Source organism: Zootoca vivipara, chromosome 16, assembly GCF_963506605.1.
Source record: "Zootoca vivipara chromosome 16, rZooViv1.1, whole genome shotgun sequence".
Lineage (NCBI taxonomy): Eukaryota > Metazoa > Chordata > Lepidosauria > Squamata > Lacertidae > Zootoca > Zootoca vivipara.
The window spans coordinates 21,727,674-21,753,492 of NC_083291.1; the positions used below are offsets into that span (position 1 = coordinate 21,727,674).

At 46.6% G+C, this 25,819-nt stretch overlaps 1 protein-coding gene across 3 annotated transcripts; it reads right to left on the reverse strand.

Moving 5' to 3' along the window:
* Window positions 1-526: 526 nt before the first annotated feature.
* Window positions 527-25,137, reverse strand: CLDN23 (claudin 23). 3 transcript variants are annotated; one of them, XM_060268806.1, is made up of 2 exons: window positions 24,860-25,137; window positions 527-1,981 (listed from the first exon to the last, which is right to left on the reverse strand). In XM_060268806.1, the coding sequence occupies exons 1-2, from the start codon at window positions 24,892-24,894 to the stop codon at window positions 1,210-1,212; spliced, it is 807 nt and encodes a 268-aa protein (XP_060124789.1). In that variant the 5' UTR covers window positions 24,895-25,137; the 3' UTR covers window positions 527-1,209. The 3 variants fall into 3 exon arrangements, 2 of the variants coding, with proteins under 2 accessions (XP_060124789.1, XP_034996929.2); XM_035141038.2 differs by lacking the exon at window positions 24,860-25,137 and adding an exon at window positions 3,451-4,044; XR_009556847.1 differs by lacking the exon at window positions 527-1,981 and adding an exon at window positions 23,202-24,733.
* Between the last annotated feature and the right edge of the window lie 682 nt (window positions 25,138-25,819).

Genomic DNA, 25,819 nt, shown 5'->3' on the forward strand with positions numbered 1-25,819 from the left:
AGCGATGGGAGCAGCTCACCCCGTTTCAGGGATTCGAACCGCCGACCTTCTGATCAGCAAGCCCAAGAGGCTCAACGGTTTAGACCACAGTGCCACCCGCATCTCTAATACACATAGCTCAGATGTGCTAAACCATCATGCATTAACTCATTTCCCTAACATGCATTCCTAACATGTTTTCTGTCTCCTATGAAAACATTCCACAAACTCCAACCAAATACCTGCTGCTTATTCTGATAGGTGTTCGTTTTAAGAAAATGAGTGCATGTGGGAAGGAAGGACTTGGGCTATTTACACACTATGAATCTAAAGTACATTCCCCACCCATTCAAAGAATCCTGGGAATTGTACTTTATCCCTCACAGAGCTACAGTTATCGGCACCCTTAAGTTTAGTTCCCAGCATTATTTGGTTGAGGAGATGCTTTAAATGTGCTGAGAATCAAGGATCCTTTTGAAGCAAACACTTGAGGGGGTAAGGAGGTGTGCGTTTTCTGAAGGCAAGATTCATCCAGTGATGCCGTATAAACCGCCATACAAAAGATAACTTTTATTCTGCAAGTATTGCATTTTTATGTATCCATCTGTAAATAGGAAAACAAGGCATCTATCTCTTTGAGAGTACAGTCAAATCCTGAGGGATGATAGATTACTGGTCTCTTACCAATTTAGTAAACAGAAGATGGTGACGCAGGTGGATGAAAGCATATCTCTTGCTGCAGAGTAGCCCTGGCCCCGCTCAAAGATATTCCAGGTACTCCTGGATTTTCAGATTTCATCCAGTGTGCAAAAAAACATCTTGTCCGTTTGCTTAACAAAGCTCCGGGGCACTCTTCAAGTAAATGTGTGCAAAAGCACTGAAACAAGTATGGTTGCTGCCCTGCGAGCCCCCCTCCCCAAAATTGCACAGTGAAGAGGACCGCTCAAGCTCCCTGTCGCTTCCTCATGCAAGAGTGATTTAATTATTGTCTTAGTATAATGTTTAACCTATCCACTTGAGAGACCAAAAGGAAAAGAGTAGAACCAGAATCTGTAGCAGTTTAGGGCTATGGCACCTGCTTGATTCACGAGCGAAAGAGGTAGGAAAAGGTCTTTGCCGGAATTAAATTTGTAGACTAAGTTTCCGCAATGGGTACCTTTGTTGTCCGAGCAGAGTTCCAGAAGGAATCTTTCTGCAGCTCGTTCCTTGCAAGAGTGTCCCTGCTTAGGGCTATAAATCAGAATCGCAAGGGAACCTGCTCCAATTACTGGGGTGTTCGTTTTCCAGTACATCCTGGGGGTTGGTGTAAGACCTTGGGGTCGGAGTCCTGTAATAGTCCATTTGGAGCTCTGTGTTGCCGATGGAGGGAGAAATGGCAGCCATGGTCGCTGGGAGCCTCTGGCTGCTGGGTGGGTAGCTGTAATCCATAGCCGCTTTCTTCAGCTTGCGCTCCTTGCAGCAGTGAGCAAAGCTGAGCGAGAGGGAGAAGCCCCCAATTATTTCCAGGCAGCTTCCTAAGTAGCCCAGCACCAAGCAGTAACCCACCCCTAGGCTACTGCCGGCCGGGATGGGAAGGTTTAGGATGTCGTGGTTGTACCAAGAGACGGCGATCAGGCTAAGCAGCCCGGAAACGAAGAGCAGCAGGCCACCTAGCCCAGCCAGCAGGTACTGGGGCATATCCTGCCAGCAGCGAACACCCAGCGAAGCCACAACCAAGCCCAGGACAGTGACGGCCACAGAGGATGGCATCAGCCCTTTGGCGACTTGCACAGTCTGGTGGGAGAAGTAGCCCAGGGTGTCCTTGATGTTGCACTGGGTCTTCTGGGTGCTTTGAAACTCGTTGCAGATGTCCCAGATGCCTTGGTGCTGGATCATGTCGTAGGGTTGGTCGGGGATACGGCTTGCATCCCTCCAGTCGGGAGCCAGGGTGCTGGTCAGGTTCAGGATGAGGCCGCAGGGGCCTAGGACGATGCCCACAATCATGGCGGTCGGCGTCCGCATTCTGCGCCAGGCGACAGATAGACAGAAGCTGTTATGGGTACAGACAGGTGACTGGAAAACCACTTGCTCTCAGGAAACAACCTTGGTATACTTGCTCAAGTCCTTATATACCTGCTCTGGGATTCCTCCATCCTGAGAAGAAAACTAGTTTGCGTTCTGCTTGGCTGCGTGGTATCATATCATTTACACCACACAAAGTCTGCTGCAGAACGCATCTACAGTCGTATTATTATTATTATTATTATTATTATTATTATTTATACCCCACCCATGTGGCTGGGTTTCCCCAGCCACTCTGGGCGGCTCCCAACAGAATATTAATAATAATGAAGTGATAAAACATCAAACATTAAAAGCTTCCCTAAACAGGGCTGCCTTCAGATATATTCTAAAAGTCAGGTAGTTGTTTATTTCCTTGACATCTGATGGGAGGGCGTTCCACAGGGCGGGCACCACTACCGAGAAGGCCCTCTGCCTGGTTCCCTGTAACCTCACTTCCCGCAGTGAGGGAACCGCCAGAAGGCCCTTGGAGCTGGATCTCAGTGTCCGGGCAGAATGATGGGGGTGGAGACGCTCCTTCAGGTATACTGGGCTGAGGCCATTTAGGGCTTTAAAGGTCAGCACCAACACTTTGAATTGTGCTCAGAACGTACTGGGAGCCAATGCAGGTCTTTCAGGACTGGTGTTACATGGTCCCAACGCCCACTCCCAGTCACCAGCCTAGCTGCCGCATTCTGGATTAGTTGTAGTTTCTGGGTCACCTTCAAAGGTAGCCCCACATAGAGCGCATTGCAGTAGTCCAAGCGGGAGATAACCAGAGCATGCACCACTCTGATGAGACAATGTGCAGGCAAGTACCGTCTCGGCTGGCGTATCAGGTGGAACTGGTAGACTGCAGCCCAGGACACACAATAAAGGGAAGATTCACAGTGGGAGAGTAGTTACATTTGGGGAAGACCTGACTAAGCTTGCAAGGAAGCCCATGAAGAGCACAGCTTGGAGAAGCTGCGGCCCAGATCAGCAGAGGCAGAAGACCCAAGGGACCTGCTGTTCTTTCCAAGAGCCATTTTCTAACCCAGGATTCCAGGGCTTTAAAGGAACACCCTGTCCTTTTTAAAAAATAACTTCAAAGCTTGAAGAAGACCTTTCCTGCCTTGGCTAGGGGGAGTGGGCTTTTATCCCTCTGCTCAGGTCAGCCTCCAGAAGACCTCAAGTCCATGCTTTCACCTGGTCCTCCCTCCACCCAACCAGCAAATGATTAATCACTTAAGCAATTATTACTGTTGTCAGGCAGCGTACAGCACTCGAAAAGGTCACAGGCAGTTTGAGACGATTCCTGGTTCATGGGATCTATAAGCTGATGACTTATGAGAACTGTCCCTCCCTCCCTCCCTCCCACCCGCCACCTGCAAAAATTCTGTATTTAGCCCTTCCTTGGATACAGATATCAAGGGAGAATCGGCTCTTTACCTGTCCTGCTGCAGACAACGCCTGCTGCAACTGTTGTTCTCTCTCCCTGCCGTGTGCCCAGTTAAAAGAAACTGGCTAGTGTGACCGAAACTTCTGTGTGTACAGAGAAACCAGGCTAGCGCTGCGGCTGAGCTTGTTCTGGGTAGTATTTTATGGGTAAGAAAGGGAGGGGAGAGGGAACAGAAGTTGAGCTGCGGAATCAGGAAGGGGTTGCCGTTACAGGTGATGCCAAGTCAGTGACTTCAGGAAGGTGGGGCTGCCTCTCGGAGCAGCTTCAGAGCCGCACCTGTTCCTGTGTGATGATCGTGCCTAAGGATGAAGGCGGTGACTTTTATTGTCCTGAATAAAGGTTGACTCTTATTGCTTAGGTAACAGCACACCAAAGCAATAAACACATACAAATTGACACGGCCACTCTTTTGAAAGGTGGTTCCAGGAACTGGGTGGCAAAACACGGAGAGGCACAGATGAGGCTATGTACACGGAGCAATCTGGATGCTCTTAATTAATTACCCTTGAGAGGAAGGGAGGGGGGAAACGTGAAGTGCCCTGGGGCAGGACAAACACATTGAAAAGAGCTGCATAAACAACTCAGTGGCCATGTAGATACCATGTAGATTCTTTGTGCTTTGGTGTGTGTAGTATTAAAATGTAGTATAAACACTGACCTCCTGCCCACCTAGCAGTTCAAAAGCACATAAAAAAGTGCAAGTAGATAAATAGGGACCCCTCCGGCGGGAAGGTAAACGGCGTTTCCGTGCGCTGCTCTGGTTCGCCAGAAGCAGCTTTGTCATGCTGGCCACATGACCCGGAATCTGTTTGCGGACAAACGCCGGCTCCCTCGGCCTATAGAGCGAGATGAGTGCCGCAACCCCAGAGTCGGACATGACTGGACCTGATGGTCAGGGGCCCCTTTACCTTTACAAACACTGAAAACTGGGAAACACTGGCCTGCAAGCGTTCCAGTTGGAGAGCAGCCTTTACCAAAGGTGTTAGGGACTTCGAAGACACCCTTCGAAGACACTGAGGACAAAAGAAACGTGCTAAGAGGAAGGCACGCTTGGCAAACCCTCACTGTGATCAACTCCCACCCGGAAACCAATGTCCCCACTGTGGAAGGATGTGTGGATCCAGAATGGACCCCCACAGTCACTTACGGACTCACTGTTAAGACTGTGTTCATGGAAAACAATCTTACTCGCCTACGAGTGATTGCCAAAGAAGAAGATTCCTTTAAGGTGCTTTAATTTCTTCATCCCATCAGTTCATTTTCTCTCACAAGTTTTATTTGGTTTTCAACTAACCAATGTAGATGTGCCTTTAAGAGCAGTTGGATCTGAAGTCAATAGCAATAGTGTTACTTGCTTCCTGCACATTCCTTGCCATTGCAGTCACAAGAGCAGGCCAAGTGTCCCTCTCTCTCTCCCCCCCCCCCCCCGTGAGTGAGTAACTCTAGATGGCTGCAAACCTTTAGATAAGGCCCCTAACATGGTATCTGCAAGAAGCCTTCACCTGCAGAGTGCAATAGTCCTCTGGGTATATTTGTTGTTGTTTAGTCGTGTCTGACTCTTCATGACCCCATTTCTTGCATCCCAACTTTGGAGAGGAGTGATATAGCCCTTTTGGACGCGGGTGGCGCTGTGGGTTAAACCACAGAATCTAGGGCTTGCCGATCGGAAGGTCGGCGGTTCGAATCCCCGCGACGGGGTGAGCTCCCGTTGCTCAGTCCCAGCTCCTGCCAACCTAGCAGTTTGAAAGCACGTCAAAGTGCAAGTAGATAAATAGGTACCACTACAGCGGGAAGGTAAACGGCGTTTCCGTGCACTGCTCTGGTTCGCCAGAAGCGGCTTAGTCATGCTGGCCACATGACCCAGAAAAACTGTCTGCGGACAAACGCCGGCTCCCTCAGCCAATAAAGTGAGATGAGCGCGGGCAACCCTAGAGTCGTCCATGACTGGGCCTAAATGGTCAGGGGTCCCTTTCCCTAAAGCTAGGGATGTCCAGATTTTAATGGCAACAACTGAAAAAGGGTGCTTCCTATTTTGCCCAACTGGGGTAACAGACCCTTCAAGTTTCCCTATTTTCCAGGGACAGTCCTGGATTTACAGAAGCTGTCCTGGTTTCTGATTTGAGCCCAGAATGTCCCTAAGGATGTCCCTGTTTTCATCGGAGAAATGTTGGAGGGTTATGGGGCAATCTAAGTGGGTGATGCCACACACTCTGAGGATGAGCCTGCTTAAGGGCTTGTAATGGCTGCACTCCCATCAGGGCCCACTAGAGGGTAGGCAAAGACAAGGCAAAAACAAATCAATCCCTCTTTAACTGCTCTCACAGTTAAGATTCCTCCCTTCTGCTTAGGGGTTCTCCTATTCCCATGTCCATAAGCACACATTTGCACAAAATTTGCACATAACTAAATTGTGTGCATCTAGAAGTAACGTCTAGAGTTTACATTTCACAGAGGGCAGGCCGATTAATTTCCCAACCTTATCACACGAAACAAATGTTTTTCCTCTCCAACACAGACCACCCAAATCAGTTATTAAATTAGTTCATCCATTACCATTACAGTAATTAATTCCCCCACCCCAAACCTTATTCTAAACTGGGATGGAAGGAGCTGTCTGTTTCAGTTCTCTTAGTTCTGGGGCAGTTTGTGATTAATTTAGTTTAAATCTTCGGGAAAAGTCATCAGATTTATTCAGATAAATTTGCACATGCAGTTTTAACTACCACATATTACATATGCAGCTTTTACATTTAAATTGTTATTAATGTTCACATTTCTTGTAGGCAATTTCCCCTAATTTTTTTGTGTTCTTTCCACTAATATATTCATTTTTATGCACAATTTACCCTGGTATAAGTTTTTTAAAGTGTGTGTACACACACAGAGACACGTGCAAACTTTGCACACTGTTACAGAAAGTGCAAGTTTTGTATGTTCACCTTCAAACACAAACGGCATTTCCGTGCGCTGCTCTGGTTCGCCAGAAGCGGCTTTGTCATGCTGGCCACATGACCTGGAAGCTGTACGCCGGCTCCCTCGGCCAGTAAAGCAAGATAAGCGCCGCAATCCCAGAGTCATACGCGACTGGAGCTAACGGTCAGGGTCCCTTTACCTTTACGGGACCCCTAAGGGTCTTCTGGCCTAGCCCCCTGCAATGCAGGAACATCTTCGGCAATCACTCACAGCTAAGGAAGCATGCATTCTGAGCAAGGACACAAACACCACTAAAAGGAGTGGGGCGGTCATCCTCTAAACATGGTTGTACTCCAGCTCCCATCACAGAATCGGGAGACTTGTAGAGTTAAAAGGGACCACAGGGGGCATCTAGTCCAACCCCCTGCAATGCAGGAATCTTTTGCCCAACAGGGGGCTTTCACCTGCAACCCTAAGATTAATAGACTCGTGCTCTACTGACTGAGCTGCCAAGGCAGAGCTCAGCCCTACCAGCATGGCCAGCATGGCCAGCAGTCATGGCTGATGGGAGCCTTCACTGCCCTCTGAAACTCTTTGCCATTCCTGTGTCCAGCAGAAGTTGCATGAATTATGCTATATTGTAAAAACAAAGCTAGTTTGTGTCGTTTATTCGGGGCACAGCTTCAGTTTTTTCTTGTAATGGGATCTGCAGATTATTATGTTTATTTTACTATTTTGAGATGCACGCAGCCTGGTAGACTGCTTTTGAGTAGGAAAGTTCCATTTAATCTCTAATACAGTGGTTCCCAACAGGTGGTCCGGGGACCCCCAGGGGTCCGCGAGCTATGCCAGAGGGGTCCGCAAGATGCTATCAGAATAAAAAATATATTTCGTATGATAACAGATTTTTTGCTTTGGCCGCTTCCTGCATGAGCAGAGTCTAGCGCAAAACTAGAATTAGATAGAGGCAGTAGTTCTGCTGTATGCCGTTAGGTGGTGCTTTACAAACACTACTGTTTTGCAAAGAGGCAGCGCGCGCATTCTACTAACGCTCACCTCCCCAAGATGCTTTGCGCGCGTCGGCTTCATTTGTGCGCTACTGCGCAGGTACCCTGTCTTCTCCATTCCCCTCCCTCCTCCCTGGCGTGTGCTGCCTCTTTGCAAAACAGTAGTGTTTGTAAACAAAGCGTTGTTTTTCGCGGAAGCTACAGTTCGCGTAGTTAAAAATGGACCGTTGGTTTAAAAAGTGGTTCATCTCATTAAGAACTGAAAATTAAAACTAACTGTATACTGATGGATTACTCTGTTGTAACTGTAAAAAATGTATAAATATAAAATATAAAAAGACTCTTAATTTGGCTCTCACTTTTTAATTTTAGGATTAGGAATTAATGTTGGTCCTTGTCACAATAGCGGCTCGATGAGGGGTCCTCGAGAAAAATTTGTTGGGAACCCCTGCTCTAATAGAAACGGAGAGACTTTTTCCTGCATCACTTTGTCTACCCTTTAAAAAACAACACCCTAAGCTAAAGAACATCACTATAGTATAGAGCAGACATCCTAAAACTTCGCCCCCCCCCAGATGTTTTGGACCACAATTCCCATCATCCCTGACCATCTGTCCTGTTAGCTAGGGATCATGGGAGTTGTAGGCCAAAACATCTGGAGGGCCGCAGTTTGGGGATGCCTGGTATAGAGTATCTTCCTCGGTTCCTTTTCCCAAAGTATTTCCTCACATTCGTGTTTCAGACCCCGTCTGCACAGTACTTCTAAAGCAGTATCATGCCACTTTTAAAGTAATGGCTTCCCACAAAGGATCCCGTAGTCTATTAAGGCTGCTGAGAGTTGTTAGAAGACCCCAATTCCACTCGGAGAGCTACAGTTCCCAGAATTCCCTGGGAAGAGGGTTGATTGTTAAGCTACTTTGAGAATTGCACCTGTGTGAGGGAATTGGCGTCTCCTAACAATTCGCGGCACCTTTAACAAACTACAGTTCCCAGGATTCTTTGTGGGAGGGGGGAAGCCATAGCTATTTCAATTGCCATAATACTACTTTGAACGTATAGCACGGATGAGTCCTCAGACTCATGTATATTCCTGCGCATTTTTGATTTTCACGAAGGCGGGGAGTTGTCAGACCTCTGGTTCTGGAAAAGCAGCATTCCTCCGTGGCTCCTGAAAAGAAAGCAACGGTGAATTGAAAACGGAAATTAAATTTAATAGGCACATAGATCAAGGGCAACCCCAGGAGAGCAACGGGGCTGCCCAAACACGATCTGATGGAGATCTTGTTTTTGGAACAGTGCCGTATTTCTTCCAGTCGGTGAATACCTCTTGGTGGCCTGCAGCAAAAGCCTTGTGGCTTGTTTTTGGTATTGGTTAAATTAATTGTTCAGTGAACTACCAGCGATACTAATCAAACAATTTGTTTCTGGTGCCCTGCCAGAATAAAAAGGAGCAGAGGGAGCAGGCGGGAAAGTTCAGTGCTTTGGCTCAAGCCAAGATAAACTACATTTGTGGCCGGGGGATTATATTTGTGGATGGATACCAGGCAAGGGAATGAACTTTGGGATGGCCTGGTTCTCTTAAGGAGGGCTTAGGAAATCTGGGGTGCTGAACGGAGTAGACCAGTCAGAGGAGGAGAGGCCAGCAACTGGCAGTCTTTGTGTCAACCTACAGCCCCCGCAAGGCATACAATTTTACTTTTAAAAAAACCCAAAAACTTTCAACATAGCATCCCCAGGTGAAGGCACAGGATTAGAAGTTAACCACCTCCCCTTTTCCCACGGGATGTGCATCATCCCTAGAAAAATGGGATCGCTCTGTTTTTGGACAAAAATTTCCCCCGTCCCATTTGGACTTGAAACGGGGAGACTTTTCTCCTGTAATTGAGCTTGGACGGCCCAAAATGGCGGTTGTGTCGCTGTTGGTGCAGCTGACGAGGAGCCTGGCCTGGTGTGAGCGACAACAGAGAGAAGGAGCGACTTTCTTTCTCTCCTTCCCTCCTTCCTTCCCTCAGCTGCTCCTCAGTCTAGCATAGTGCAGGTTGCAATGTTCAACCCCAGGCATTTCCACGTAGGGCTGGGAGATATATTTCCTGTCTAAACTCCTGAAGAGCTTTTGCTAGTCAGTGTCCACAGTACCAGTACGCAGTACACAGTGGCCTGGCTCACCTGGCTCACCTGGGATGAATAAAGACATTGGATTCTTATCTCATTATGCATGATCAAGCTTTCTTTAGCGCCTCAGCCCTTGCTTTTCCCCCCCAGGACCAATTGCAGTCATCAGCAGTCGTTAACAGCCATCTACAGGTTTACCACTCCCATCAGCCCATCACCCATTCCCATCACCCCCACCCCCCACCCTCTGACTATGCATAAGGGTCTGGTGGATTCTGTTTCAGTGTATCTGACGAAGTGTGCATACACACGAAAGCTCATACCAAAATAAAAACTTAGTTGGTCTTTAAGGTGCTACTGAAGGAATTTTTATATTTTGCTTCCTGCAGAAGGTTTCTTTCCATGATACTGGTGAATAATCAAAGTAAATTGGAAGGGGGTTATCCAAAATGAAGTCCTTGAAGTAATCAAGAGGACGGAAACCACATTAGTTGGGATTAAGCTGTCTGCCTTTCTCTCTCGGCCCCTTCACCTTTTCCCCTCTTTCCTGTGGTTTTCTTCTAGTTCAGATTCAGCACTCTCTTGGACAATTAGCATGTGATTAATCGACATAAGATAACCGCCCTTTCCTTTCTGCATCTACCAGAGCCATATGTGGGAGCCAAGGATCATGACTAATGTTAAGAAATGGCGCACGTGCTTCGATAGCTCTGGCTGTGGGCGAGCGCTTCAAAGGCTGGCAGTCCTCCCCTAATTCTTTGTGCTTCCTCATGGCTAGCAGAAGCAGGGGTAAAAGCACCACACTGAATGAATTGGTAGGATTTCACCAGTGATTCTGAGTGCAGGTAACTTTGGGTTACAGCAGTGTTGTGGTGTGTTGTTCTTAAAGCAGAAATATCTGCAGGTCTGTACTCCTTGGCTTTCTAGTTTGGGGGGGGGGAACAGATAAGGAGAAATCTGATAAACGCTGTTTATTATTAAAATTTATATCCCACCCTTCACCATAGCTGCCAAGTTATCCCTTTTCTCACGAGGAAGCCTATTCAGCATAAGGGAATATCCCTTTAAAAAAAGGGATAACTTGGCAGCTATGCCCTTCACCCTAAGGTCACAGGGTGGTGAGACAACATCACATGCCATAAATGCCAAATAGTCAATTAAATCAATATTAAATCACTAAAACCAGTACCTAGCCATTTCTCTCGTAGTCCTTATCTGAAGAACAATACAAATTAACATGGTCATTTGATTTTTTTAACTGACCAGTTTATTGATGTTTTTACTGATGTTATCATATCCTTGTGTTGCACACTGCCTTGTTGTATTTCTTAGGAAAGTGCAGTTTGTAAATACTTAAATGCAAATCACAAATATCTGCTACTGGTGCTCAAAGGACTGATGAAGTAAGGAAGTTTTCAGCTGTCACTGCAACCCATTCAGCACAGCAGCCTGTTTGAGGGAGAAGCAGATTCAAAAGTGAGGAGGCCACAACTGAGAAGGCCCTATTTAGGGTTGCCAGACCTCAATAGTGGGCAGGACTTCTGTGCCTTTAATTGCCCTGCTCTCTTTTGTGTCTGGAAACCTTAAAGAGAAAACCAGCAGGCCCTTTGTTTAATTTCCAAGCACAGGGTCTGCTGGTTTCTCTTTAAGGTTTCCAGACTCAAAAGAGGGCAGGGCAATTAAAGGCACAGAAGTCCTGTCCTCTATTGAGTCTGGCAACCCTAGCCCTGTTCCAGGTTCCAGTTAACTGGATCACCCTTGTTGATGATACAACTAATAGGACTTCCCTGGCCAATTTCAGGTCAAGGGCAGGATAGATCCACGCGAAGGAAGTAGACAGAGGTCACATCCACACTAAACATTTAATGCAGTCCTATACCACTTTTACAGACATTACTTCCCTCAAAGGATCCTGGGAACTGTAGTTTGTTAGGGTGCTGAGAGTTTTTAGGCCAACCCCATTGCAGAGCTGCAATTCTCATCATCCTCAACAAGCAACAGCTTCCAGGATTCCTTGAGGGGAGCTGTGACTGTGCTTTAAACGGATGTGACCAAAGGAAAATATTCTCCCTATTTAATAATGCTAATTGGTCAGGTGGCGAGACACCCAGTAAAATGAATGGGCAGTAGGTTGAGCCAATAGGGATTTCTTTGAACAGGGGATTATCAATTTACAGAATTAAATGTGATGACAGGCACAGGCTCAGGTGGCTTTTTAAAGAGGATTAGATATGGAAGATAGGTCTCCGATAGCCACTACAGTCAAGTAGAGCCTCTGTTTTCAGAAGCAGCTATGATGCTCTGGGGTAAATGTGAGCAGGCTGCTTCACTTGTGACTTTCCAGAGGCATTGTGTTGGCTACTGTCTGAAGAAAACCGCTGGGCTTTTTTAACAATGCAGGTCCACACCATTCATTAAATTTAAAGCACACTCAATGCACATTTAAAGAACATGCTCCCCGCCGTCCCCCTAAAAAGAATCCTGGGAACAGCAGTTTGTTAAAGGCACTGGGAATTAAAGCTTTGTGGTGGGGGAACTACAGTTCCCAGGGTTCTTTAGGGCAAGTCATGTGCCTTAAATGTGCATTGGGTGTGCTTTAAATGCATCTGAGCCAACAAAGCTCAACCTTCTGTAGATGACCTGGGTTCCCACCTCCGTCTCGTCTCATAATTCATAATATCAAGTCCGTATACTTCAACCTCTTCACAGGCTTCCTGTTTTCCCGCCTCGAAAGATTGGCTGGGTATTGTGGCAGTGGAGATTGTTGAGGAATTTGTACCTTCCAGTTCCTGTTTATGCATCTGTTGTTGTCCCTGGGAACAGGCGTACATCAAGTGCAGGGATTCGCAGGGAATGCCTTTTGTCACAGTGCAGTGGTGGCAGTTAAAAGATTTGTGGCATTAGCACGAAAATCATTTGATCTGAAGCAAGTGGTGGGGGATCCTCAAGTTGTGGTCTGAAGCAAGTTGTGGGTAATCTTAGTGCTTGAAGTGATAAAACATCAAACATTAAAAGCTTCCCTAAACAGGGCTGCCTTCGGATGTCTTCTAAAAGTCAGGTAGTTGTTTATTTCCTTGGCATCTGATGGGAGGGCGTTCCACAGGGCGGGCGCCACTACCAAGAAGGCCCTCTGTCTGATTCCCTGTAACTTCACTTTTCGCAGTGAGGGAACCGCCAGAAGGCCCTCGGAGCTGGACCTCAGTGTCCGGGCTGGACGATGGGGTGGAGACTCTCCTTCAGGTATACTGGGCTGAGGCCATTTAGGGCTTGAAAGGTCAGCAGCAACACTTTGAACTGTGCTCGGAAACATACTTTTAGCCTAGGATCGTGATCAGCAAATATTTTTTACGAGAGGGCCTCTCTAAGGCAGTGGGCCAGGAGGTCTCTATACCTACCCACTGCAAAAATAGGATAGTGGCTTGGTGGCCACATTTGGAGAATTCATACTAACTGGATTCTTTCTTTACCAATTGATTCAGTTGAATTAGCTGTATCCCCATCTGAAATGGCCTCCCTGCCTCGTTTCCTATGGTGGGCCAATGAGAGCTTCCTTGCAGGGTAGCTGCACTTGCCCTTTGAGGAAGAAAATCCTCAGGAGAGGAGATCTGATCACCCACCACCACTTCTAGTCATGCCCTTAATAGAAGAGTAAACAAATACAGGTGGAACTCGGAAAATTAGAATATCGTCGAAAAGTGCATTTATTTCAGTAATGCAACTTATTATTTTTTTATTTTAATTTTAATTTTTACAAATGCTTTCTTTTGGAAATCCCACACTAATAAAACAAATAGTTACAATAATACAAAAATAAACATCGCTATTACATTTCATTAATTACATTCCATTTATAATTGACCCCCGCCTAACGACAAAATGTATATTCCGGCGTATAAGACGACTGGGCGTATAAGACGGCCCCCAACTTTTCCAGTTAAAATATAGAGTTTGGGATATACTCGCCATACAAGAAATACGACCCAGCGTATAAGACGACCCCCAACTTTTGAGAAGATTTTCCTGGGTTAAAAAGTACTCTTATACGCAAGAATATACAGTAATTACAATTACAACAAATAAAGGCTTGGCATACCGGTATCTTGCTTTGCATGTCATGCATCTATCTATCTATCTCATATATTGGTTTCACCTTTTAAGTTGTGTTACTGTAATAAATGCACTTTTTGACGATATTCTAATTTTCCGAGTTTCACCTGTATAACTTTCAAGAGGTGGTTATGGATAATCTTCAGCAATGTTTGATAGTAGGAACACCCTCCTGACAGATGCCAAGGAAATAAACAACTACAGTGGTACCTCTGGTTATGAACTTAACGCATTCCGGAGGTCCTTTCTTAACCTGAAACCATTCCTAACCTGAGGTACCACTTTAGCTAATGGGGCCTCCCACTGCCACCGCGTCGCTGTGTCACCGCCATGCGATTTCTGTTCTCATCCTGGGGCAAAGTTCTTAACCCGAGGTACTACTTCCAGGTTAGCAGAGTCTGTAACCCAAAGTGTTTGTAACCCGAGGTACCACTGTATCTGACATTAGAAGACACCTGAAGGCAGGCCTGCGTAGGGGAGTTTTTAATGTTTGATGTTTTGCTGTGGTTTTATAATTTGTTGGAAGCTGCCCAGAGCCGTCCAGTCAGATGGGCTGGCAGTAAATTATTATTATTATTATTATTATTATTATTATTATTATTATTATTTTGGGTGGGGTGGGTGATGACTACAGGCAACAATCCTTGAGGTGAGAACAGAGGTGTCTCCGTTTCCATCTGTGAAACATTGGAAGCTGTGTTTTTCTTCCCGCCATTCCACAAAAGATATGGGAAGTTGTTTCCTTGATAAGAAGAGAAATATTCCATCATTGCACATGGAATGCTAAATGCAGATTTTCTGACTAGAGCCATGGAGCATACAGGTTCAAAAGTATGTCTAATAAAGAGTAGGGGGGGGGGAATAATGCCCCACAACAGAATTTCTGCAGCATTTGTGCTTTATGGATTTATGGAAATGCATGCTGAGAACTGTGCTGCTCTAAAATACACAGAGGAATTCCTGCTATTTATAATCCTAAAATAAAAAGGAAGTTATTGGGACGGGAGGGTGGGAGGGAACAAAACACTGGCATCCAGTTAGGAATGTGAAAGCTTGGGTTTCAGCAACAGTAGGAAGACAAGTGTCATTCATTTTGCCTGACAAGCTGGAAACTGGCCACTTGCTGTGGATCAGGAGCTCAATGGCTTCTCTGCAGTGCCAAGTCAGAATCACTAGCTCAAAAGCTGAGATGGCCACTTAAACTCAAGAGCCCTGTGATTTAGGTTCTTAGGCAGACACAGACCTAATCCCAGCTGCCCTGAGTGACCGTAGCAATCCAATCAGATCAACGGGGTATAAGTAATAATAATTTATTATTATTATTATTATTAAATAGGACGTCACTCTTTTCATTGGATAAATGTTGACAGGTATGTTATTGTGTCACTTATCAGTTGTCCATTGAGAGCCGCAGGTTCTTGCGTGACCTTTGTTTTGAAATCCACCAACCTACAGTCAAGTCTCTCGCTTTGTCAAGAAGAATATTTACTTGGCTTGATTTTAAAACAAAGAAATAATTGGTACTACTTTTCAAGGCTCTCTTTCACACAAAAGAACACCATTAGACATTTTGCAGACAGGGCAGCAAGTTATGCCAGAGGATCACATTTGGTAGGGTAGACAGTGGCCCTACGTGTTATGGGGAATCTGGAATTGGAAAGTGTCTCAAACTATAGCCTGGCCTTATACTGTCATGGTCCAAAAATTAAGAGTAGAAAAATGAGAAACTGAGAGGAAACAACACTGACCAATTTGCCCATTCCTAGCATTGTGTGACAATGGCACACTCTTCTCGCTGTCAGAACTTTTGGGAAAGCTACATGAGACTACCATCTCAGTGACAGTTCAGCAACCAACTCTGTACTAAAACTGTCCAACTCTGAACTGTCCACGCATTAATGGAGCCTGTCTGAAACTTAGCTCACCTGCTACTTGAAGTGAATGGCCATAGTCTAATATCAACTGAATGAAAAGAAATCAAATGCAGGTTTTTCTAATAGTAGACACATACATGCTGCTTCCTTCCAGGGGGTCAATTTTCCGGCGTGTCAAGGAAATACCTTATTTTAAAATTATATCCTGCAGGCGGTAATGCGATGCCTGACTATGTCATCCTAATTAAATGGCTCGCAGCGCTCCCTGTAAACTTCAAACCAGGGCTGTGCTTCTGTTCTGAAATGAATACCACCACCCGTCGGATTCTTCTGTTCAGGCGCCTGTTGCAGATGGCGCAGGCATAATAAAAACACTTGTCTCGGCAGTTATGCTAAGTCTACAAAAAGTTTCCCAGGCAGAAGTTCCTTTGCCACGTGATGTCAAACTCAGAGCTGGCCCTACCATTAGACAGAATGAGGCAACTGCTTCAGGCGGTAGATAGCTGGGGGGCAGTGGGAAGGTGCTGGACGGCAGAGCTGCCTTAAGCTGTGTGGGCTGCCTTAAGATAACCTGCTCTCTTCAGGTGCAGTGTGATGGACCCTATTTGCAGTGTTGATGTAGGACACAACAGCCAGCCCAGTCAGACTTTGTCTGTGGAATGGGGGAAAGGTGGCATCTTATAATTCACCTCAGGCAGCAAAATATCACAGGCCGGTCTTGTTCCCACTGCAGGTGCTTGATGCAAGAGTTAGCCATCTAGGCCGAACCTTCTGGTCCATTTATATAGCAGTAATCAGAATGGGCTTCAGCAACGAACCCATCTGTCTCATGGATACTTGGCTCACTCTTGCAAAACATACTGCTTGGTAGCACGCTGAGCGGAAGTGTGCAGAGCAAGATGCTTCAGCCCCACTGCCACATGAAATCTAGTAGCAGCTTAAAGAGGTCCAGTAATTCCTGGTAGGAGTTTACCTATTTGCAAAATTAGCTAAGACAGCTACACAACAGCAGAGGATGCACACAGGTACATTGCTTCATAGAATAATAACAAAGTTGGAAGCTACCCAGAAGGGTCATATAGTTTTAAAAATCTAGCTCAATTTTTTATAAAAAAAATGTTTTATTAATATGAAACAATAGAGCAAGAGGCAGCCTTTGCGAGGGGTCCTTCCCACCGAAGACCACTCAGATATACAGTGGTGCCTCACAAGACGAATTTAATTCGTTCCGCGAGTCAATTCATTTTGCGAAAAATTCATCTTGCGAATCGAGGTTTCCCATAGGAATGCATTGAAACTTCTTTTTTTGCCCATAGGAACGCATTAATTAAATTTCAATGCATTCCTACGGGAAACCGCAATTCGCAAGACGATTTTTTCCGCAAAATGAATTTGTCTTGCGAGTCACCATCAGATTGCAAGACGCATTCGTCATGCGAAAAATTAGTCTTGCAGGGCATTCGTCTTGCAAGGTACCACTGTAACTTTTATCTTCATTACATGATGACTTTCAGCTGATATTTGAACTGACCCCAATGAAAAGCCCCAGATTGGAGTTAAATCAGATACCAAAGGGCAGGCATCCCCAAACTTTGGCCCTCCAGATGTTTTGGACTACAATTCCCATCACCCCTGACCACTGGTCCTGTTAGGGATCATGGGAGCTGTAGGTGAAAACATCTGGAGGGCCACAGTTTGGGGATGCCTGCCATAGGGCATAGGCACTCTACCTGTGATAGCTCATTCTCATGTAAATACCACCACCTGATACTTTTGACTAACATAGTTACCGTAGGTAGAAACATAGAGGCTATATTGCAGTATCTAAGTGATAAACATATATCTGTGAAAAACTTAATAGCTTAATTAAACATTTTGTCCCAGTGCTCCAATTAGGTTGCACAATGAGCATTGACACAGCCTGCCCCCCCAAAAAAGCAGGAGCCCTAATCCATCTCTAGTTGTGTTTTTAAGTATTTCTGTGCTGCAACTGGAATGTAGATGGAGAGAGATGTTTAAATAAGCATTTCAGTGCACAACCTAATGAAAGCAAGGTAATGCGGAGAGATGGCATTCACATTCAGTTCGTTTCCGAGCACAGTTCAAAGTGTTGGTGCTGACCTTTAAAGCCCTAAATGGCCTTGGTCCAGTATACCTGAAGGAGCGTCTCCACCCCCATCGTTCTGCCCGGACACTGAGGTCCGGTGCCGAGGGCCTTCTGGCGGTTCCCTCGTTGCGAGAAGCCAAGTTGCAGGGAACCAGGCAGAGGGCCTTCTCGGTAGTGGCGCCCGCCCTGTGGAACGCCCTCCCATCAGATGTCAAAGAGAAAAACAGCTACCAGATTTTTAGAAGACATCTGAAGGCAGCCCTGTTTAGGGAGGCTTTTAATGTTTAATAGATTATTTTATTTCATTTTTCTGTTGGAAGCCGCCCAGAGTGGCTGGGGAAACCCAGCCAGATGGGCGGGGTATAAATAATAAATTATTGTTATTGTTATTGTTATTGTTATTGTTATTGTTATTATTCAGAAGCAAGTTTTGTTGTGTGTTTCGCTGTGCCTCTGACTTCTGTCATATTATTTGTTACAACTTGGAACCCCAGGTTTCTTCCAAGGAGGAGCTGAAGGAGAGACTTCAGAAGCTGTTTGCTGTAATCATTAGCCTAATGAATCCACCCTGTAGCATCCAATCTCCCATGTTGCTGTAGCCGTTGGGAAAGATGATAAACGAACCTGAGCTTTCCAGTGGCATGACATGTAAACAGACGCCATCAGGCCTAGCTAATGCCCTTTCCTAAATGCTATCTTTTGCGCGAAATAAGTAATTGAGCTGTGAGCAATGCAATTAGAGGTATCTGGAACAACTTTTTTTCCCCAGGAGACAACACAGAACACCAAAATACTTGGTGACGGTTCCATCTCTTAACTATGCTTGGATATCAAGGAGGAATGGCGGGAGGAACCAGCTGGTAAAATACTGGCAGAGTCAGCTACTGGTACAGTGCTAATGTCCCTGGTGAATTGGGACGGGACAGCTGGGGCATACGAAGCACATTTTAATTTTCACCTTGTCCTCTATTGCTTCTTGCTTTGCTTTCCTCTAAGACCCAGGCCTGCTGAAAAATACAAACAGGAAACCAACTGCATTGTTGGACTATATCGCCTTGCCTGTCTGTTGCCTTCACACACAAACTTCCTTCCGTTACATAGTGTTCCTTTTGTACATGGTTTTGAATGGGGCGCATTAAGACCCCAAACAAGTGTTATTTATTAGCTGCTTGCCTGGCGGTTCTTCTCACAGAACAGACAGATAAAGCGCCCCCAAGCTGGCTTCCTATAGATAATAAGGTTGTGCTCTGGTATACAGCCAACTCCCTGAGGCTGTTGAATTAAAAGCCAGTCTGGGAATTTAAAAGGCAAGTGCTTTTAAAAAATAAAATAAAATAATCACATTTACGGTTTATTCTCCTGCTGCATGCAAAATGTCTCTTAACAGCCTCTGAAAGAGTTTTTATGTCGTACTACTGTCCTTGATTCCTGAGAAGAGGCAGGGCCAGCTAGAAAGGACAGAGGGGTCTGTGTCAAACTCCCTTAGTAAAGATGGGAGCAAGGTAATGTGACCAGGTTTTGGGTGCCTTAAAACTTAATCAGCTACATTATTAAAGAAACAGCGATTTGAATGTGCTATAAACATGCAGCACTAGATGGCGCAAGAGAGCAGGAAATTTAAAAAATCTGGTTTTCCATAGGGATTTTTTTTCTTTTGTAAAAACGATCTAACTTCTGACTTATTTATAGCGTCCCCGTCCCCCCATGTTTAGATCCATCCCCTGTCAGTAGCACTTGAGAGGACTGAGATTATCCATATGTGGAAGCAAGGACTCTTAATAATGTGAAAGGAAAGCCTGTGACCACAGAGAGGAATCAGGCTGTTGAGGAAGCTGAGCTGTCTCCCCTTCCTGCACAGAACCTGAAGAGGTATGAAGAGGGGGGAGCAAAGACAGGCAAGATAAAGGAGCCTCTGAGCCTCCCATGAAGAGGGCCTGTTTGCTTGCCCAGTCTAGGGAACAGCCCTGTTTGCTGTGCTAAGTTGTGTCTGCCTCATTGCCTTATATACAGTCATACCTTGGACCCCGAATGCCCTGCAAGTCGAACGTTTTGGCTCCCAAACGCCGCAAATCCGGAAGTGAGTGTTCCGGTTTGTGAACATTCTTTGGAACCCGAACGTCTGACACAGCTTACGCGGCTTCCAATTGGCTGCAGGAGCTTCCTGCAGCCAATCAGAAGCCGTACCTTGGTTTCCAAACGTTTTTGAAGTTGAACGGACAACTTCCGGAACAGATTCCGTTCGACTTCCGAGGTACCACTGTCATGGGATCCCAGGGTCATGTCGCTTGGTGGAACAATGAATCCTACTTTGCTTACCGATCTGAGCAGAAACGAGTTCAAGTTCTTCCAGTGGGAGTCAGGAAAACTTCTATTATAAGGCACAGCAGCCTTGCCTGCTTTTTCGCCTCACTATCCGAGTTCAGACTCAGAATAGATAATATTGGGCTGGTGTGACTCAGTATAGGAGCCTTATATAGCCACACTGCCTTTATTTAATGAGGAAGCCACGGGTTATATTTCTGACTGCTGAATTTTTGGGCTCCAAAAATAAAACAGGTTCTACCGATACTAAAAATGCAGCTGGCATATTTGTCGAGCACATAGAGGCGGGGCATGTAGCAAGTTTGCTGGGGGATTTCTGTCAAAGCTCGCCGCTTCCGATTTGCTGTTCACCATGCAACACCACTCACTGTTTTGCACCAGTATCTCGCCCGCGAAACTTGCTATTCAGCAGCCACTCGACCAATTCCATTATTTTTATCCCAACAGAGCACTCCGAGTGACTCCACAGCATATAAATAAAGGTGAAATGAGATCCCATATCAATAGCAAAAGATACATTAAAGAGGACAGTTATAAACTAAAAGCAGCCATTTAGGGTGTAATTGAGTTCTAAGGCGGCAGTAAAACCTGATATTCAAAGCCTCTTAAAACAAATTAAGTTTTCACATTTAATAAACCAAAGAGAGTGCTTGATGTCCTCTCCCAACCTTCCCCACTTCCTCCCCGGTGCTTGTTTTTTCATTTATCTGTTGTTCACTTTTATGAATTTTTCCAGAGGAGAAAAAAGGCTTAAAACCGCTTAAAAGTATTAACATACCCTCCAACAATGAAAATAGGGATGCCCTAAGGAAAAGCGGCACATTCTGGGATCAAATCAGAAACTGGGACAAGTTTTGTAAATCTGGGATTAACTATGGAAAATAGGGACACTTGGGAGGGTTTGGATTAATAAGGGTAGGGGAGGAAGGATGAGAGGGCGTGATAGATCTGTACCTGGAGAGTATTCCACAGTGGCGGCACCACCACTGAGAAGGCACTGCCTCTGGTTCCTAATAACCCAAGACAATGAGAGAAATCAAGGCCTCCAAAGCTAAGCCTTAAATCTAGGAAGGCCTATATGGGAGTAGATTAGCCTTTGCCATCCTGGTGCTTTCCAGAGGCTCTGGACTACAACTCCTATCTGCTATGCTGATTGGAGCTGATGGGAGTTGTAGTCCAAGCAACTGGTGGGCAACAGGTTGGCGCAAGCTGGAGTGGATGGTCCTTAAGGAAACCAAAGCTGTGAAAAGAAAATGTTGGTGTCTTCTGCTTTGTCACGTGTGAGCTGTGGTGCAGTCGAGCAGTCAGGTGCAGTTAGTTACAGCATGGGACGCGGGTGGCGCTGTGGTCTAAACCACTGAGCCTCTTTGGGCTTGCCAATCAGAAGGTCGGCGGTTCGAATCCCCGTGAGAGAGTGAGCTCCCGTTGCTCTGTCCCAGCTCCTGCCAACCTAGCAATTCGAAAGCATGCCAGTGCAAGTAGATAAATAGGTACCCCTGTGACGGGAAGGGAAACAGTGTTTCCGTGCACTCTGGCACTCGCTACGGTCTTCCATGCGCCAGTAGCGGTTTAGTCCTGCTGGCCACATGACTCAGAAAGCTGTCTGTGCACAAACGCCAGCTCCCTCGGCCTGAAAGCGAGATGAGCGCTGCAACCCTATAGTCGCCTTTGAGTGGACTTAACCGTCCAGGGGTCCTTTACCTTTTACCTTTTTACTGTAGGGCTGCCGTATGCTCCAAAAATGGCGTCTGGACAGAGTTTTGCAGAATCGGCAAAATGTCTGTGAAAAAACAGATGTATGGCAAGCAGCTCAACAACTCTGTCCAGACTTTCACGTTTGGGAATATGGCAACCCTAGCATACTGGCCAAGGGTTTAGGGATTTTCCCTGTTGGAAAAGATTTTCCCTGTTGCTCCAGGAAGGTGTGGCAGTAATGTCTCTTTGAGATGCCGGATTCTGAAAGTGGGGACCTCTTGCTGTGGTCCAAGCTATGGCACCTCCTTGCTTAGAGCATCTTACCTCTGTTTTGAGTAGCCTTGCTCTTTGCCAGAGAAAAACCGTTGGGAGGAAATGCATGGGTGTACCCAGCATGGGGCGGGGGGGCACCTGCCCCCCCAGAAGCAAAAAATTAAATGGTTATAAAGTGATGAAACAGGCAGCAGCCGAGCAAGGAAGGCAGGCATCCCGTCGGCGACACAGGGAATTCTCAGAGGGAGCTGCTTGAGCTCTTGTAAACACGCAATGGATTAGGAGGGGTGAGTTTTGCCGGAGAGTTTTGCGGAGAGAAGGCAGGCGCGTTTCCCTCAACGATGCCCTTCGTCGTCATCGCTGCGAGTGCAAAGCAGCTCCGCTCGGCTGGCCCAGCTCCTCCCGCGCCCCTTGCACCTGGAGTGGGGTGCCAGCTCCCCTTCCGCCCGTGGAGAGGGGCCAGTTTCTGGGAGAAGCGCCCCTTTGCCCAATCAGCGGGTGGGTGGGCGAGCGCGCAGCCAGCGGCCCTCGAGTGAGCGAGCTCCAGAGAGGCAGCCAAAGAGCCTCTTCTCGCTCCTCCTCTCCGTCGCTGGGAGGAGAGGTGAGGAGGTTGCCGGAGAGCAGCGAGCGCAGCCGGCGATCCCCTGGCATGGTCCCCATGGCTCCCCCCCCCCAGTTTTGATCCTGGGTACGCCCCTGAGGAAATGGCCTAGGAATGTCAAAAGGACAGGAGCATAATATATTTGGGGTGCAGGGAGCACTTCAGAGAACATTTGTAGATCTTGTGCCAATTGTTCTGCCCTTTCCTTAGCTACCATTCCTTGTAGCGCTCTCTCATAAAATTTGCCTTCATTTGGATCAGTGGATTATTAACAGTACATTACTCTGGCATCCCAGTCATGAAGGAGAATGAACCTAAGACCCCGAAAAGCAGCATGATCAAATCACGGGGCAGATTACATGGCTACACCTGATCCAGATCTTAAGCAAATATCGCACTGTTCACAGCATGTCTGCAGGAATGCGCAGGCCTAGCTCGTTTAGAATGGTAATATAATTGGCAGGCGCCTTTAGCGAGAGAGAATCACCCCCTGTGGCTCAATTAATCCTGCCAGACCCTCAAGATTATATACCATCTCTAGAGTTTACTCCTATTAATTACACAGCACGATCAATGCACAGGGTGTCTTACAGGGAAACGGAAGCAACAAGGAAGGATCTCTGCCCCAAAGCATTTCCAATCTAAGCATCCAACAGCGGGGGGAGGCAACATACAGGGTAAGCCATGTCATTTAATCCAATATTTTGTTTCTCGGGGGGGGGGGGGCGGGACCATCCAGAGTCAGTGCATGAAGGCTGAATGTGTACAGTGGAGAAGAGGGAGCGCCCCAAAATTCCTCTTCCCTCAACCTCTACGGATGCTCACTTTGGGGTCTGACTGGAACTTGACAGGTGTACAAACCGCATGCAGAATTAGTTCTCCAGGACCTGTTCCTGTTCCAGGAAAGGCAGGGTCTCCTGTTGCAGATACAAACAGGGCTCTCTCAGGGTTGTGGGTTCGAGCCCTACATTAGGCAAAGGATTCCTGCATTGCTTGGGGGGGGTTGTACTAGATGACCCTTGTGGCCCCTTCCAACTCTGCAGTTCTATGAGTCAATGATTGTTTGGACCGTGGAGTGGGGAACCTCCAGCCTGTGGGCCTTAATCAGGCCCACTAAGGGCCCTAATTTGGCCCACAAACCCTTTTTCTCAGGTGGAACTCAACTGCCCCACACTGGACACCAAATGATGATAGGTGGGGGGGGCAGGTACTTTGTGACTGCAAAGGTGGGTTTCGGGGTGCCCCGGATTGTTCCTCCACAAGCGGAGATTGTGTCCAGCAGCTTTTAAATTTGGCACCACATGCCGGGATTGGTTTGATCCTGAGTGAAGCAACCCTCTGACACAAGTACAGTGTCAGTTACGAACTTAATTCGTTCCGGAGGTCCGTTCTTAACCTGAAACTGTTCTTAACTAGAGGCGCGCTTTCGCTAATGGGGCCTCTTGCTGCCGCTGTGCCGCTGGCACACAATTTCCGTTCTCATCCTGGGGCAAAGTTCTCAACTCGAGGTAACTCTTCCAGGTTAGCGGAGTTTGTAACCTGAGGCGTTTGTAACTCGAGGTACCACTGTACTTGAATCCAAATTAATTCTGGGCTTTTAACACTGGTACTAATTGGCCCCAGAAACGCCTCTCTAGTTCAGATTCCTACATTGCAGGGGGCTGGACTAGATGACTCTTGTGGGCCCTTCCAGCTGTACGGTTCTATAATTCTATGTGGGACTTTCAGAGGGAGGGGGAACAAACAAGCACTGGCCTTTGTTCTCAGGACTTTCTCTGTGGTATAGGGATGCCAACTGAATTTTCCAAGCTTCGTCTGCTGTAATGTAAATTGGGCCCTCTGTAAATGTAAGATGGGCCGTGGGCTCGGCAGCCCTGCACTTGGCTTACAGGGCAACTGGGAGCACTGCAAAGTTAAAACAAAGAAGGTTTAGAAACTGGAAGCGGGGGGGGGGGGAGAGACCCAGGGCCCAGTGCAGAAGCCTTGGGTCTCCTGGGCCATCCCCAACAACAACACCCTTGCTGAACATGCAAGGAATGTTCTGGCTCCTACTTTGATCAGTGGGCTGAAGCTTTCGGTATCCGAAGAAACCGGCTCCCCTGCCTTATTTAAAGACAAAAGCACAAAAGAGGAAATGCTACTACCGTACTGGAGGCTGTAGCCATGGCAGGGGGAGGAATGCAACTGGGTCAGTCGCCCGAGCAGTGACTGTGAACTGGTAATTCAATCGCTTTCCGACATCTGATCATTCCTGAGCTAAGTCTGAGAAATGTTTAAGAATGAATATATATATATATATATATATATATATACATATATATATATATATATAGGGCAAGAAACAAAGAGAGAGGAGGAAAAAAGGGAGCGATGGGGTGGGAGTGTTACCTTTCACAGAGGGAGGGAAGCATCTTGTTTTGCATATGAGGCCATTGGCAAGATCCTTCTGTGCAAGTCCGCAGCTCCACGGTGCAGCCAAGCGACTCTCAGTGCAATCTTATACATGCCTGCTCCATAGGAGGGGGGGGGGGGGGAAACTAGATGTGCGCTTAGTGCGCAGCTAGAGGCTATGGACCTTGCTTTTCCTTAACTAATTGCAGGCGCAGAGGGGAAGCCCAATTCTCGAAGCAAAGGCAGAGCATGAGGAGTGGAGGTTTGTTTCTTGCTATCCTTACCTCCCCGCCGCATGTGGCTTGCTAGTGCCAAGATGTCTGTGCTGTGAAGATGGCAGAGATATCAAAAGTGATGCAAAAGGAGCAGGGTGATGATGTCACGGCATGAAGATTGACAGCTCCCTAACCCATCATATTCAAACAAAGCAGCGCAATTGAGCTTTGGGTCTGAAGTTGATAATTTTTTAAACAACAACAATGTACTACCAAAGGTTTCCTGACTTAAAAAAATATTTTTTTCAGTTCAATAATAATAATAATAATAATTTATTATTTATACCCCGCCCATCTGGCTGGGTTTCCCCAGCCACTCTGGGCAGCTTCCAACAGAAGAATACAATAATCGATTAAAGATTAAAAGCCTCCCTAAATAGGGCTGCCTTCAGATGTCTTTTAAAAATCTGGTAGCTGTTTTTCTCTTTCACATCTGATGGGAGGGCGTTCCACAGGGCGGGCGCCACTACCGAGAAGGCCCTCTGCCTGGTTCCCTGTAACTTGGCTTCTCGCAACGAGGCCCTCGGCACTGGACCTCAGTGTCTGGGCAGAACGATGGGGGTGGAGACGCTCCTTCAGGTATACTGGACCGAGGCCATTTAGTTTTACTTTACTTTCAAACATGCAGATCCAATACTTTCCCAATACACATATATTTAGACTCCCCACCCCACCCCTTTTG